The sequence below is a fragment of the Triticum urartu genome, chromosome 7A (genome assembly GCF_056163025.1).
Source record: "Triticum urartu cultivar PI428250 chromosome 7A, HENAU_Tu73, whole genome shotgun sequence".
In the NCBI taxonomy this organism is placed as follows: Eukaryota; Viridiplantae; Streptophyta; class Magnoliopsida; order Poales; family Poaceae; genus Triticum; species Triticum urartu.
This window is the reverse complement of record NC_141879.1, coordinates 85184809-85202119: the sequence shown is the minus strand read 5'-3', so window position 1 is coordinate 85202119 and position 17311 is coordinate 85184809. Positions and strand designations below refer to the sequence as shown.

The 17311-nt window shown below is 46.1% G+C and overlaps 2 protein-coding genes across 2 annotated transcripts; both read right to left on the bottom strand.

The window, feature by feature from the left end:
• Positions 1-809: 809 nt before the first annotated feature.
• Positions 810-6448, bottom strand: LOC125518368 (WAT1-related protein At5g64700-like). The gene is made up of 7 exons (XM_048683238.2): positions 6204-6448; positions 4487-4549; positions 2588-2704; positions 2205-2439; positions 1359-1517; positions 1025-1176; positions 810-888 (listed from the first exon to the last, which is right to left on the bottom strand). The coding sequence occupies exons 1-7, from the start codon at positions 6446-6448 to the stop codon at positions 810-812; spliced, it is 1050 nt and encodes a 349-aa protein (XP_048539195.2).
• Positions 6449-7146: 698 nt separating this feature from the next.
• On the bottom strand, positions 7147-17076 carry LOC125518367 (WAT1-related protein At5g64700-like). Its single transcript, XM_048683237.2, has 7 exons — positions 16868-17076; positions 16679-16741; positions 14770-14886; positions 14346-14583; positions 7671-7829; positions 7305-7456; positions 7147-7225 (listed from the first exon to the last, which is right to left on the bottom strand). Exons 1-7 carry the CDS (start codon positions 17074-17076, stop codon positions 7147-7149), a joined length of 1017 nt encoding a protein of 338 aa, XP_048539194.2.
• Between the last annotated feature and the right edge of the window lie 235 nt (positions 17077-17311).

Here is a 17311-nt window from a genome sequence, read left to right as displayed (position 1 = left end):
GTGTGACTTCATGCTCAAGCTAAACTCCTGAGGGTTAATAGGATTGACATCTTACTATTGTCAGGAAAACAACAAGTGCAGACTTGGAAACGAGGGAGAATAGAACCCGGAAGTTAAGCGTGCTCAGGCTGGGGGAGTGGGAGGATGGGTGACCGTCCGGGAAGTTAGATGATTTGGAATGATGAGGGGTGATTACAGATTAAATTGAGCAGTGATGAGGGGTGATTAGAGATTAGAGGTTAAAATAATTCAGAAATTTGAAAATAAAAAAATTTCAAAATAAATTTCAAAAAAATTTAGAAAATTTCCTTTAGTACCGGTTGGTGTTATCAACCGGGACTAAAGGCCCTTTTTCTACTAGTGTTAGAGCATGTTCTCTGCATCATTGCAATGCACACAACCACCTTTATTAAAGTTGATGCAAGACAATGAGGCCAAGCTCGTACTTTTCTATGCTAATAATGCATACCGGGAAGAAGTAAAAAAAAACATTAACCCCAACTCATATTTCATGTCATCTCTGTGATCATACGTGCACACGCAAGACAATTTGACAAATGGACTAAAAAGAGATGGATTAAGAATACAGTGCTAGTTAAGTGTTATTTTCAGCTCATTGTGGTACATGGATGGTGGTTCCTTTTTGCTCGGTTATCCGAGTCATAGTGAAACCGGACATTGGGGTTGTACGAGAAAAAGACCTATCATCCTCTCTGTTACATAACAATTAAAATAATAATATTCTTGTATACACGTATAAAATTTGTAGCTTCTGCGGCTACAAGAACTTTGCTTGCTGCTGGAAAGATCTATTTGTCCCGCACTTCTTTTGATTTTGCCGATAGGAAAATGTAGAGCCCAGCAATCACCACTGTTGTGCCGAACAAACTGCACATGTAGAAGAAAGAGGAACATGTCAACTCACTTTTTGCCAACTATAGTAATTATAAAGAAGTAAAACCTTTTACTTGAATCGGAAAGATGGCACAGGGAGAAGAGGGAGAAGAAGCGAGAAGGGACAAACCTTCCTGTCGTAATCTCGTCGCCTATAAAGATGGAGTCCAACAAAACAGTGAATACCACTGACAATGGGCTGAACATTGGAGGATATGCTGGGCCTCGCTTGGCCACAACCCATGAGTTCAAGCTATACTTCCCCGCCGTTGCAAGTGCCCCCTACATCAAATAATTTTCATGTTGATTTCCTAGTGAATAAGTTTCCATCCAGGTTTTTCATTTACCAGTGATTTTTAAAATTTTGGCAAACCAGTTTCAAAGAAATTTTGTGCTGCTTAGATTCAAATATGTCTCGGATTGTAATATGGTTTTACGGGTGTTTGCTAGACCCATTTACTCACGGAGTAGAAGATGGTCAGAAGGTTGAGATCCCATCCTAGCTTCCATGCGCTCTTGTCCCTACTCAATATTATTCCAACTAGTGCTGTTTGAAATCCTCCAACCAAGCATGTCACCATGGACGACCAATATTTGTATGGATACACCTTCATAACCTTTGACTGCATGGAAATAATGAAATTATTTCAAGCTATAATTTCAACTAACAAAAACAATATATGAAGATAGAAAATGAATGTTCTAATTGTCCCAATCTCATGCCGAACTCCTCCTAGCATGCAACAAGATCATCGCCAACTCATTCATGACATGCAAAGAAAAGCATTGCTAGTTATATACATGCTTTTTTTATTGATTTATTAGATGCACACTGATTACTCAACCAATTAAAATCATGGTCAACGATGAACACATATAGAAATGGTCAACGATGAACACATCTAGAACCAATGTTCAGGCTGTGTATACTTCAAAGGTTGTAGTTTTGGTACTGGTACGGCGGTAACTTCATAATTAATGGATGCTAACTAGGGAAAAGGATATTGTCGGAACATACCCATATATGATCTAGTTTGAAAGCTCTTATCAATACAAATTAAGCTGACAATGAAGACGGATCTCAAATTTTTTGGTACGTTTAGGGAGATAAAATAGTTTGAAGATTAAATGTACCAACAATTATGATGATGTCATCACTTCAGCCTCTTAATGCATGCATGCAAGTATATCTCTCCCATACTATCTTTCCTCTCCTATCATCATGTCTACCTAGTCCAATTCTAAATAATTTAACAGACTTAACAAAAAAGAAGAGGATAGCAGCAACAAGTCATTGCATACTCGGTCACCTGAATCAGGTACCAGCAAGCAAGTGTGATGCTGCTGCCTACCAAGAATATTGTTCCTCTTAGATGATTGCCTGCAACCTCTGTCGTGGTTTGCCCCATGTGGTGCAGAATAGGTTTCCAAAGATGCAGTGTCTTGCCCTTGTAAAGGCTAATGAGCATTGTACCTCCAACCGAGAGCACAACGCCTACGACCTTTAGTGATCCAGCTATGCTCCAGATTTGCAATGTCTCCATTCTAATATGTGCAGGCATATCACATACGTGTTTTGGAAAATAAGATAGAATAGTGGTTATTGATTATCAAGAAGTTGATTTTGGGTCTGGCAAATCAAGACCGATGTTTATTGTGAATGAATACATGAATAATGAAATAACTTTGGTACCTGAAGACGAGCGAGAGAATGAACGTGACTAGTGGAATTATGTTCAAAAAGATGACGGCATAAGCTGGCGTTGTATCACGGAGACCATAGTAGTATAGGCTCATTGGCACTGCGTACCTACATACATGACATGTAGTTCATGTGATCCAATATTTTGTTCACACAATTCATCCTCTAATCAGTATGCATTAGATTGAAAGTGGCTACTTTTATCTCAATTTCCTTCGTGGGGTACTTAATTTTCTCTCTAATCGAAGCTCTTTGCAGCCAACCACTATGTATACACACGATTGACCTACAGAACAAGTGTACCCTATTACTAATCACTATAATATAGAGTCTTTGACTTGGTTCATATTTTGGTCAAGCATCTAACTGAAGTTTACTCATAAGACACTCTTTTGAGATTTTTAACATGCATGGCTTTAAGAGTAGACCTTGCTAGAGACCAATTGTATCCCGTTACTAATTATTATAACATGTCGATTTTAACGTATCACGAGTTCATTTGCTGGTCAAGCATCTAACCGAAGTTTACTCATGAGATACTCTTTAGGAGATTTTTAACATGCATGGCTTTAAGAGTTGACCTAGCTAGAGAACAATTGCACCCCGTAATAATCACTATGATATGGTGGCTTTGACTTATCACGAGTTCATTTGCTAGTCAAGCATCTAACCGAAGTTTGCTCGTGAGATACTCTTAGGATGTTTTTAACATGCATGGCTTTAAGAGTGGACCTAGCTAGAGAACAATTGCACCCCATTACTAATCACTATAATATGGAGGCTTTGACTTGATATCATTTGCTGGTCAAGCATCTAACCAAAGTTTGCTCAAGAGATACTCCTTAGGAGATTTTTTTTAACCTGCAAGGCTTTAAGAGTTCGAGATGAAGTACAAAAGTAGGGAACACACACATTGGAGCCCACGTCTCCCGTTGCTATGTTGACTTGATAGATAACAACATCATTATAATTTATATTTCCACTACAGCGCGACGTATGGGGAACGATTCGCCCTACAAAATCACCGATAATTTAAAAGCTGCATTGTCGGTACCGATAAGAAAAAAGAACAAACTTGACAATGTCTCGCAGTTTTATATAGTACCACTGCAGTTGAGAAGCCGGAGGCTATAACCCGCGGATTGAAATAATAGGTTTGTGCTACACTTGTGCTAGAAGTAGAGTGCCCAACACAAGTGTGCTTAAATTACCAGTATAGTAACTGCATGTTGTGGAGATAACACACTTTCAACAACATCGTTATATAGTATGTAGTTTATAATGTTACAATTGTATCTTAGTATGTAGTTGAAAGGCCCAATCCTATATCTTGCGGATAGAAAACAATAGGTTTGTGCTTCACTTGTGCCCACAAGTGGAGTCCCCAAGACAAGTGTCGTCTCAAATACTTGTTTAATTGACTGCATATGTTGTGCAGGAGCTAACAAACTTTTAATTAATCGAGAATGTAGGAGAAGCTAGTACAGTATGCATATATAAAAGGACATCGAGAGATCGGCCAGCTGCATGAGTAGTGCGATGTGCTGGCTTCACTGAGATCCACGTTGTCTGCCACTGAAATTAAGTATATCACTGAACCTGAAGCTGGGACGTAGTGGCTCGTTTGGAGTTTTGGACGTGGCCTAGACCAGGACATAGGCGGTATCACGCACTAAACTAATAGCCTGCATTTAGTTAAGGGGGTCATCCAGACCGAGTCTCCCGTGGTCTTGCTACGTCCGCCCTGGCTAAGGCGTGCATGCATAGATCGAGGCAGTACCAGAGCAACGTAACGAAAAACAGTTCATGGCAACTATTTGCGCGTCGACAGCATGCAGGTGCGATGTATGTACTGACTGTCCGGTCAAAATGTATGTACTGACTGCGTACCCGATGAAGGCGTTGAGAAAGATCCATCCCGTTGCGTGCCAACCCATCTCCCTCCACTTGCCCCTGCATGTACGCGCACAAAGGGAATCCACAGCTAGATTAGCTGGTTATATAAAATCCATGAGGGATCAGGACACCGTCAATGATGAGTTGGAAGATACGTAGTTTTTTGCAAGGGAAGACACTCAATGACACTTACATCCAACAATTACGAAAGACACTCAAAGAAAATAGTAGCGGGTACAATAGAAAGATAACAAGAAACAAAACAAACAGTAAAAGTAAAATTACATTGAAAACCATACTTGCCATCTACTTCCTGCTATTATACGCTGTCCGCCAAATTTTGAAAATTGCACTGAACGGGTAGTAAAGGAAATGAACATTTACATGCAGCCTCACCATGCCAGACTTTGAAGATCGCAATAACGACTCGTAGATAGAAAAAGGATATAGTAACCACTAAAGGAACATCGGTTGGAGATCACCTTACACAACATGGCTTGCAATCTTTCACCACTAGTCTATAGGGTTGGGGAAACTAGACTGTACCGCACGGCATATTGAAAGAAGAGGTCGAAGTAGCCATACCAAGAGCTAGTCAATTGTTTCTTTTAATTGAAACAACAACTGCCAAGATTCAACAATAGCCAACAGGCTTTGGTAACACCTACCCTTACATGCTCTTCGTTGACGTTGGACCAGACATTGTCTAGGCAGGGAGAGGTCGAATCATTAATTCTACAGTTACGGGCTGCACCCTACGGGCATACGTGTCTCAATTTTAATCCCGCTCCACCCCTGATTTTCAACTGTGGGGCCTGGTGCTTTCCGGTGAATTCAAAACCACCACCTCGCGGATGCCGCCAAGGACCTAACAGCGCTGCTATACACACAACGACTGTGTGGCCGATGCCTGCACAATTATTACGTGGCAGCACCAAAAGTGAGCGTGCACGCAAGAGCGGTGTTGGGGAGAAGGTGAGACAGGATTTTCAGCACCCGGGTGCCCCTACACCCTCTATGAACAGTAAATTCAAAACAGATTTAAAAATCAAAAAAATCTGAAACTTTGGGACATCGAACATGATCAAACTTTTTATGATCTTGCAAAGTTTTAGCTAAAAATAGCATTCGAATAGCCCTCAAATAAAAAAACAAAATCATTGTTCGAACTTTAAGTACATTTTTGAACGGTGATTTTGGTTTTTTGTGAGGGCCCCATGAAGGTTATTTGTTGCTGAAACTTTGCAAGAACATCAAATCTTTGGTCCCTCAAAGTTTCAGGATTATTTTTTAAAAAAGTCATTTTTTGTTAATTTACTTTTCATGAGGGCGTAGGGGCACCCGGGAGCTGTTACGCATTTCTTGGAGAAGGTGTCATTCGCAGGTTATGCGTAGACTGTCGTCCGTGGTGGAATTTCCAGGAACTAAATCTGAGCGAAATAAGGACCCACTAGAATGAAGAGAAACGGACATGTCCCCTACTTGTCTTGCCACCGACACGGCCGCTGGACAGGAGAGAGGAGGGGCAAAGAGATGACGGTCTGGAGGAGAGGACCTTGGGTGGCAGAAGGGTGTTGGGAGCGAGGAGAACCGGTGTGCAAGAGGAGAATTTCAAAGAGCCCGGGTGGCAGTTTTTAAAGTTAGAATAACTGAAAACTAAGTGTAATTAATTGACGGTAAATAGATAGATAAGCATGCCGCACTCACGTACTTTTCGAAGATGAGCGCCAAGGGGAGGATGAAGGCGGCGCCGAAGAGGCTGCGGTACGCGAGGAGGGCGAATATGAACATGCCGCCGCCGATGGACACCTTGGACAGCAGGATCATCCCCGTGATGAAGAGCTGCACCAGCACCATGGACGCCGGGGCCTTCCACTCCCACCCCGCCACCTTCTTCGTCTCTGCCGCCTTGGGCTCCGCCTTGATGTCCACCTTGATGTCCGCCTTGATGTCCATCAGTCACCGGCGATCGTTGCAGGCTTTGCAGCCGGCTCGATTGAAGGATCTCCGGCTGTATATCTATGGACTACAGGTGGTGGACAGGGCACCTATCCTACCTTGCTTGTTAGCAGCTAGCTAGCTTGGAATGAGGCTGAAACTTGAGGCTGCGTACGCACGTAGATATAGGAGCGGGCTCGTGCAATTCGATGCGCGCCTGCCTCGGGTGCATACGTCAGTATGGATGTGAGAGAATTTGGCCCTGCATGTGAAATGTGGTTTTCCTCATGATAAACGCATCGTACGAGCCGATCTGCTGTGACAGCCTCACGATCGTCATGCACACAAAATGCTTGCATGGGTCATGCTCACGTACACCCGGACGGTGATCTGCACTGGACCGAAACGTACGTTGCGTAGTACATAAGTGGTAGACAAGTTATGTTTGATATGATCCCAAACGATCGAACGAGCGTACGCATGCTCGTGCAAGGTAATTTGTCAAATGGACTGGGGAGAGATGGATTAAAACTGCATTGCCAAGTAAGTGATGTTGTCATCTCTCTGTGGCTTACATGGATGTTCGGACCGACCGTTGAGGTCCTAAAAAAACCGTGTGGTCTTCCATCTAATGTATTATGATCTTCATGTATACAAGTACAAATTTTGTCCTTCTTGTAGCTATATACAAGAACTCTGCCTGCCAACGATGAGATCTATTTGTCACGTACTTCTTTTGATTTTGCCCATAGGAAAGTGTAAAGCCCGACAAGCACCATTGTTGTACCGAGCAGGCTGCAAATATAGAATAAAGAAGAACAATTTCATTTATTTTCTATTCAACAAGACTGGAAGAAGAAGCGAAGCGACGTACCTTCCAACTGTAATTTCATTGCCTATGATGATGGAGTCCAGCAAAATTGTGAATACCACAGACAATGGGTTGAACATCGGAGGATATGTTGGGCCTCGCTTGGCAACAGCCCATGAGTTCAGGCAATATTTCCCTGCTGTTGCAAGTGCCCCCTACACCAAATGATTTCATGTTGATTTCCTAGTGAATAATCGTACATCCACTTTTTTCAATTACCAACTGATTAATTAAATCCTCAATGAATAATTCCAAATAAACTCTGAGTTTCCTAGCTTCAAATGTATCTCAGGTTTTTGCAAAAGAAACATGTATCTTATATTGTAGTCTATTTTTTACATTGATATTTTGTGAGATCAAATGACTCACCGAGTACAAGATAGTCACAAGGTCGAGATTCCATCCTAGCTTCCATGCGTTCTTGTTTGTATTCAATATTATTCCAACTAGTGCTGTTTCGAATCCTCCAACCAAGCATGTCACCATGGATGAGCAATACTTGTATGGATATACCTTGAGAACCTTTGACTGCAATAACATGTTATTATTGCTCTATGCTCCAGTTTCTACTAACAGAAATAACCAAAACTTTTAAAACCAAACATTCTAGTTATGGCTCTACGGTGGACAACCCAATCACGTGTTGAAGTTCTTGCATGCAACAAGACTATCATGAGCTCAATCATCACATGCAATTAAAAGCATTACTATTTACACACAGGGAAACAATGGTTGCTAGTTGCACAAATGGAACAACAAGCACAACGAGATCAATGAATTAAAAGCTGGTTTCGATAATAAATATGGCTTCCTGCTTAACCATTTCCTCAGCTTAGAAATCCATTTTCACCATCAGCCCAAGTACCTCAAACTAGACTGGACTTGGGTATTATTTCAGCAAACTATTTTACACTCGTTTATTACCACGTGGTAAGTTATCATCCTTTTTTGTAACATGTTGCCATGCCATCTAGTAAGTACACTGTCGGCATGTTGGTAAAAATTACCAAATAGCTAATCTGGTAAGTGCATCCTCACACTTCTCATTATGGTAAATATCACAAGCCAGTATGATAATTACATCACCACCATGTTAGTGACTAACACTAACATTGACCATGATTATTGATACATCAAGTTTTCACCAAACATCATAGTAAATACTCCATCTGTAAACTGATATAAGATCTTTTATATCACTAAGTAGTGATCTAAAAGATCTTATATTAGTTTTAGAGGGAGTACATCATTATCATGATAATTACATCACTACTATGTTGGTAAGTAAGAGTACCGAAACATAGTGGCGAGTAACTATCATCACACCATATAGCAGTAACAACGTGATTACTGCATCAACATTATTGTAGTATTGTTTATTTATAAATTAGTACTACAAATACAGTGCAAACTTCTAGGGGCACTAACTAGTGGTGTCCATGATATATCACCTCTCTGTATATATGAGATTACACGTGTACACAAAGTGATGAATACTCTTTGGGTGACGCATCTAGAACAAAACATGATGCCATTATCCTCTCAAACTAACCAAGCGAAGTGAAAGTAGGCAATGTTGGTACTAATATGATGATTACTTACAAGATATTGTATGGAAAGTTTTAATGCAGAATATATTGTGACGGCTGAAATGGCTCAGGGCGTGAGAGGGCTGGGTTTAGGGTTAGTTTTACTGTCCAAATGAGCTACATCTCCCTAGTCGTATACTAAATAATGTAACGTACTTAACACTGTTGGCACTGGTCCCGACGTCGACGCAGCGATCCGCTGATTACTTTCCGGCAGAGCGACGAACGACGAACTAGGCTGGAGACACGCACGTAGCAAACTAGCTGACTCCGGCGAGTTGTACACGTACGTACGAGAAGCAGGCTAACTGGATTGATTTTGTAGCTGGCTATACACGTGAACAGGACACGGCGACTTGATTGCAAAACCAGGAACGTGTCGTCCCTGTTGTTTATTGCTTTTTCAATCTGATGATTACAGGGGGACTAGACACAGGTATAAATAGTAGCTATCCTACCTAGCACCTAGTCGACTCGGCAAAAGACTACAAGTCCGTCCCGGACTAGTTTTCTCCTAATCGTCATTATCTCTAACAATCACCCCCCTAAGCACGATGTCCTCACTTCACAGCTTGAACGCCGATCCTTCCCCGCATCTCCGTGAACTTCTGCCGCCCCAAAGACTTGGTTAGGATATCTGCAAGCTGGTCGTCGGTGCAAACGTAGTTGACTTCAATCTTGCTTTCTTCCACGCACTCCCGTATGTAGTGATACCTTATGTCGATGTGCTTCGTCCTGTCATGATGCACTGGATTCTTACATAGGGCAATCGCAGACTTGTTATCAACATTGAGCACCACTTTCTCTGCTTCCTTGTCTGTGAGGTCACCGAGTAGCCTTCCTAGCCACACACCTTGACCCGCCGCGGTCGCAGCTGCAATATACTCTGCTTCGCAGGATGATAATGCGACCACTTTTTGCTTTTGTGATAGCCAAGTCACTATGCTCCCGCCCAAGAAATATGCCACTCCCGAGGTACTTTTACGGTCATCCACATCTCCTGCCAGGTCGCTATCACTATAGCCAAGTAGCTCCACCATCTCCTTCTTGTTCTCTCTCAAATAGACACAACCAAAGTTTGTTGTCCCTTTGATGTACCTGAGTATATGTTTGACAGCTGCCCAATGTTCAGTCGTGGGCGCTTCCATGAAGCGACTCACTATGCCAACGGAATAGGCCAAGTCCGGTCGTGTATTCACAAGATACCTTAGGCTTCCGACCACACTTCTATAATCCGTTGCATCAACCGCAGGGGCTTCACTTCTTTTGCTAAGTTTCAGTCGAGGCTCCATTGGAACAAAACTTGGGTTGCAATCCTCCATGCTACAGCTTTCAAGTATCTTTTTTGCATATGCCTCCTGGCATAGTGTGATCCCCTCCGGCTTTTGATGTACCTCGATCCCGAGGTAGTAAGTCAAGAGCCCTAGATCACTCATCTTGAATAGCTCCTTCATCTGTAGCTTGAATCGCGTAATCTCCTCTTCGTCTGCTCCAGTTATCAAGAGATCATCAACATAGATGCCCACTAAGAGACGATCCTTGCCTTTACCTCGTTTATACATAGCATGCTCGAGTGGACTTTTCTCAAAACCAAGAGAAATCAATGTACGGTCAAGCTTGATGTTCCACGCCCGAGGAGCTTGATGTAGCCCGTACAATGCCTTGTGTAGCTTCAACACCTTGTGTTCCTCTCCTTCCTTGATGTACCCCGGTGGTTGCTTCACGTATACTTCTTCTTTCAACTCCCCGTTCAAAAATGCGGATTTTACATCCATGTGATGTAGCTTCCAAGATTCTTGAGCCGCGAGAGCTATAACTAGCCTCACCGATTCCATTCTTGTGACTGGAGCGAACACTTCCTCGAAGTCCACACCTTGCTCTTGCACGAATCCTTTAGCTACGAGCCGAACTTTATGCTTCAGCAAGTTCCCTTCAGCATCCTTCTTGACTTTGTACACCCACTTGAGCCCTATGGCTTTATGGCCGTTGGGAAGATCCGCGAGCTCCCATACTTTGTTGTCTCGTATCGATCCCAACTCTTCATCCATAGCACAACGCCAGTACTCCTCTTTGTTTGCATCTTCAAATTTCGTCGGTTCCTCGACGCTTAGCAAACATTGTCGTCCTCTTCTTTTAATTTTCACCGGATTTACCTTTTGAAGTGCTTCCTTCGGATATAAATCTAACACTGGTCGAAGACGGACTGGCATAGGTGGATGTTCCCTCGTCTCCTGTTCTGTCGAAGATGAAGAAAATTCATCTGAAGTTGCCAAGCTTCTATTTTCTGGCGATTGGGGCTCTCCTGAGCTATCTGCACGTACACCAGAAGAACCAGCCACGAAATCTAAAGTTGCTTCACGTGCATGCACTTCTGGACCTCCTGTCACGTGGCCTTGTGGAGATTGGGAAGCGGCTGGGCTTTCTGGCTCGTGGGAAGAACTCCCTGGTGGAGAGCCTGGTGCTGAGCCGCTGCTACCTCCTGCGCACCTGGCTGGGCTGCCGGGCGCAGGGTACGTGGCTCTCTGTCCACTGCTGCTGCTGCTGCCTGTAGCGCCGCTCGCAGCGTCTCTTCCTGGGATGTCACCAGATACAGGTGAACTCCCTGACACGTCTCGCCGCGCGTCGTCGTCTCGAGCATCGCTCCGTGCCGCCGAAGTGTCCGGTTGATCAATATTATCTGCACGCTCAGAATCGTTGTAAAAGACGTGAAAGATTTCATCAGAGATCGGGTATACCGGCTCGATGGAGTTCCAATTCCATGACCTTGCTTCTTCAAAGACCACGTCACGCGTTACAACCACCTTATTGTTAGAGGGGTTGCACGCACGGTATGCCTTCGTGCCCGCTTCATAACCATTGGAGTACTCCGGTCCGCCAACTTGCTAGTATGCCCGGCCACCGTCTTCACATGCGCGACGCACCCAAAAGTGCGAAGATGATCAACCGCGGGCTTGTGTCCATACCAAGCTTCGTACGGTGTCATCCCAACCACACTCTTGGTTGGAGCCCGATTCAGCAAATAAACGGCCGTGTTGACCGCCTCACCCCAAAACTTGCCCGGCATCCCTTTGCTCTTCATCATGCTTCGTGCCATCGCCACCACGGTTTGATTCCTTCGTTCCACAACACCGTTTTGCTGCGGTGAATATGGGCTGTAAGATACCGCTTGATCCCATGTGCTTCGCAAAATTCCGTGAATTCACGAGACTTGAACTCACCCCCCCCCCCGATCGGTACGGAGGGCCTTCAGCTTGGCTTCAGACTCGACTTCGGCCGCCATCTTTACTTTCCTGAAGGCTTGCAAAGCTTGATCTTTAGTCTTCAACAACACAATCCACATGTATCTGCTGAAGTCGTCGACGATGAGCAAGAAGTATTTGTTCCCAGCTGGGGTAGCCGGAGTAATAGGGCCGCACAAATCTCCATGGACCAACTCAAGAGCTTTACTTGCTCTAAAGTTTCCCTCTCTGGGGAACGAGGCCCGCCTTTGTTTCCCAACAAGGCAACCGTCGCACACTTGCTCAACATGATCGATGCACGGTTGACCACGTACCATCTCCTTTTGTCCAAGTTGCCGAAGAGCTTGAAAATTTAGATGACCGTAGCGTGCATGCCACTTCCATGCTGAGTCTTCCATGCTTGACAAGAGACATACTGGATCCACACGATCCAAGTGGAGGATGTAGAGTCTGTTCGGCGACCTCTGCACTTTCATGATCAACATCCTCTGACGGTCATACCCCCATAAATAGCCATCTTTGAGCACAATCTTGCAACCACGCTCCTCAAGCTGGCTGAGACTTATAATGTTGCTCTTTAGTTTGGGAATATAGTACACATCTGTGAGTACCTTGTGACCGCCATTCTTCAGCTCAAACAGGACAGTGCCTCGCCCTATGATGTCAACGGTTCGCCCATCACCGAACCGAACCGTGCCTCCCACCGAGAGATTTAGCTCAGAAAACTGGTCCTTGTCGCCGGTCATGTGGTTGCTTGCTCCCGTGTCGAGGTACCACACATGTCTCGCCGTGTTCGTCCTCTGCTTGTCATGAAGATAAACCTTCTCTTCATTGAGCGTGACAACCTCGGTAGCCGGCGCCTTTGGAGATGGACCCTCCACGTCCATAAGCTCGCATACTTCGACCATGAGCATCATGTCGCTATCATCGCCTCCCTTGGCCATGAGAGCTCTTTCCTTCGGTGGATTCTTGCAATCAGACTTGAAGTGACCGAGGATTCCACAATTGTGACACTTTACTTTCTTTATGTCAAATTTTCTCCTTGGTTTTCTAGCCTTTTCTTCCTGTCCAGCGAAGTCCTTTTTCGCCGGGCGTTGCTTCTCCTTTGCTTTACTGCCGCTCGAGGACCCACCTTGCTTTTCTTTCATCAGGGCCATCCATTGAGCCATTGTAAGCATGAGATGCTCACTCTCCTTCGAATCGCCGAAGCTGAGACGAATTCTCTCGTCGTGGGCCTTGAACCTTCCGACGAGATCCTCGACCGTGAGAGTCTTTAGGTCGAGACATTGTTCGATCGACGTGACGATCTGGATGTACCGTGCCGGCGCGGCGCGTAAAAATCGTCAGACGATCGCAACTTCTTCAAGGGTTGAACCATAGCTGCGTATGCCATTGACGAGGGTCTTGAGACGGGCGGCAAACTGATCAACCGTCTCACTTTCATCCATCTTCAGGCACTCGTAGCTTCTCATCAGGGACTGAAGGTGTGCTTCCTTGACACGGTCATGACCCTGGTGCAGGATCTTGATGGTCTCCCATGCCTCCTTCGCCGAGTTCTTTCCGACGAGGTGTTGCAGCACATCCTTCGGCATGGCGGAGTAGATCGCTGTTAACGCCTGACGATCCTTCCGATACTTCGCCGCGCCCTTCGCGTACTCGGCGCCGCCGGGGTCGACGGCTTCCCAGAACTCAGCTCCCTCCATCGCGACCTCCATGTTCATCGCCCATAGTGCGTAGTCCTCTCGATCCAGACGGGGAAATTGTGATCCCCCCACCATCGGCATCGGTGCTCCTGCTGCCGCCGTCACGATCTCCTTGCCCGTGGTCGACATGATCCTTCGATTGCTTTCTGAAAATCACGTCAATACCAAAGCTCTGATACCAATTGGTATCATGCACCTATTGCTATCCATCGGCGCCTCGTATTGTTTCGCGTGTGTGCGTGAGTTCCCGGCGAGTTGCTTCAGCGATCAAGGAGCCGGCGTGATTGTTTCGTACGTGCATGTGCATGTACTAGTTCACGTCAAGAATCCATTGACCAGCTTGTCTGCCTGCTTGCTCTTTGTATACGTACACGTGTATCTCAACGGCCGAAAGCACAGGTCGTCGGAATTGCGTCGTACAAAGTACGTCGGAAAGTACTCGGCGTACGGGTCTGGGCCAACAAACACAAAGAACGAGGGATACCAGCAACATGTCACTGCATGGACGGTCACCTGGATCAGGTACCAGCAAGCATATGCGAAGCTGCTGCCTACCAAGAATATTGTCCCTCTTAGTTGATTGCCTGCACCCTCAGCTGTTTGTTCCTTGGGGTGGATCTTCAGGATGGGATCCCAGAGATGCAACACCTTGCCCTTGTAAAGGCTGATGAGCATTGTGCCTCCAACAGAGAACAGAATGGCTGCAATCTTCAGTGATCCGACCATACTCCAGATTCGCAATGTCTCCATTCTAAATGTTCATGCATACCACATACATGGGTTGGAAAATAAGATAAAAATATAATGGAAGTTGATTAGCAGTTAGAACATTTGAATCCATCGCCCCGAGTTTGCATCCATTTGTGGGTTGTCAAGGAGTTGATTTAAATAAATGCTAATTTATTATGAACGCATGAATAATGAAGAAATTTGTTACCTGAAGACGAGCGACAGGATGAAGGTGGCCAGCGGAATTAGGTTCATAAAGATGACGGCGTAAGATGGTGTTGTGTCACTGAGGCCATAGCAGTAGAAGCTCATCGGCACTGCGTACCTGTATATTATGTTCATTTAATTAGTTCATAGAAGTATATATTGTTTAGACTAGTATTTTGTTCACGCAGATGGCCCTCTTAAGACTCTAAAATCAGCTATGTATTAGCTTAAACTTTTTAAAAAAGGAGGTTAAACGCCCGGCCGTTGCATAAATTGATGCATGCAGCCATCTTTATTAATTATTTCACAAAGGTCTGACAAGAATATACATCATCCACGCAAAGCCATCACTCGCACTTACAGACTCGATAATGTGGAGTGCTCTCACTGCCCATATCTAAAACCGTTGTCGTCGTCGATCCATCCACATAACGTATCGGGACCAACAGTCGGTGTAGGCTACCTAAAGCGCACACCACATGCACACGTTTTAGAAGCGGCCATCATCATCGGACCACTGACCCATCTTCAGGAGAGAGGTCATCATCATCCTTGCCACTTCGGACATCCGTCGACGCCACAACGGTGCCCAACAGCGCCACCGCCCCGCGCTCGTCCGTCCAGACGCGAGACTCTAGAAGATCTGTCGTGCGTAGCAACTGCCAACCAGGCATCACCCAGCGTAGAACCTGTCGGCCAGGCATGACTTGATAGCTCCACTGAAGCTCCGTGCAAGACGAAGCCGCTCCACCTCCTGCCTCTGTCTTCCAGCGCTGCTCCACAAACGATACTCCCAAGAGAGAAACGGCACCGTAGTATCGCCATCGTCCGATCTAGAAGACCAGATCCTAGGGTTTTTCCCGAAGCAGCACGAGTGGGTCGACAACAGTTACACGACGATGCCTTCATCAAGGTAACGACGCAAAACGCTGACATCGCCCGCCTACGCCTCGGTTTTCACCGACAACTATATGTCTCCCCGACTCGTATCCGGGACTAGATGATGAATCTCGAGATTCGACCACCCAGCCGCATGCCGACCACCCCTGACGGAAGAGATGACCACCATCGCCAGTTGCACCGGTCGGAACAGATATAACCAAAGGTGCCGTAGACGCGACCACTAGACCCTCCACGCCGCCGCCGCCGCCGATCCAAAGGCGGATGGTGCGCCGCTGCTGCCAACGACCGCAGCGCCGCCGCCGCCCGAACAGGGCTGGCCGCCACGCCCGCAGCCCACGCCGCCTCCGACAACGCCCCCATCGCCGTCGTGTCGATCGGATCGGGCGCAACTTCACACGATTCGGGGCCCCACACAACCTAGAGCCACGGGAGAGAGGCGATGTCCTCCGCCACCACCGTCGGCCCCCGGGCTTAGACCGGCGGCGGCGGAGGGAGGGGAGGAGGGAGTGTGAGCCCCCGGCGGCTGGGTTTAGGGCACCACCCGAGTCACCCTAGCGGGGACGACACGGGAGCTGCGGGGTTTCGTTTGCGTGTCTTAAATGAAAGTGACTACTTTTCTCTTTTCTTTTGTGAGGGGCTGAGGGGTACGGTTATGTACGACTGAAGCTCTCGTCATCCAAACACTATATGTCTACTATATAAACATATAGCTGACTTGGAGAGAATAATGTACCCTAGCACTAATCACTATAGTACGGCGGTTGACTTATCACAAGTTCATTTGCTAGTCAAGCATCTTATCGAAGTTTGCTAATGGGAGATCCTTTTTAGGAGATTTTTAACCTGCACCAGAAATAATGTCTTAAAGAGTTCAGGGGGGTACAACATCAATCGTTATAAAGTCAATTACATAGTTAGTGGCGCTATATCATTTGCACGTCAACATGCGCGCAGGTGCAATGTACTAACTGCGTTTGGACCCTGGACTGATTGATGAACAAACGTACCCAATAAAGGCGTTGAGGAAGATCCATCCCGTGGCGTGCCAGCCCATCTCCTTCCACTTGCCCCTGCATGCGCGCAACCGAAACCCACAATACCATGCATGGGATCAGAACTGGCAACTGTTTTCGTTTCCAGTTTCAGTGAAGGCGTTGAGGAAGATATGAAATCTAAGGATACTTAAGAGTGAATACCTTTCGTAGATGAGCGCCAAGGGGAGGATGACGGCGGCGCCGAAGAGCCTGCGGTAGGCCAGGAGCGCGAAGATGAAGATGCCGCCGCTGATGGACAGCTTGGAGAGCAGGATCATCCCCGTGATGAACAATTGCACCAGCACCATCGACGCCGGCGTCCTCCACTCCCACCCCGCCGCCGGCTTCTCCCTATCCGCGCCGATGTCCATCGATCGTTGCAGCCGATCGACCGCCGGCTCGCCGTGTATATATGGTGGGCAGGGCCGCCTATCTTGCTGCTGCTAGCCAGGGAAGCATGCACTGAAACTTGGGAGTATATATGCACGCACATAGGGGCCGGCGGATCCGTGGTCTCGTGCAGCTCGATGCTACCCTGCCTCCGGTCAGAGGGAGGGAGGGGGAAAGGGAAGTGAATTTTGCCCTGTGGTGGGTGTCCCCCTGCTA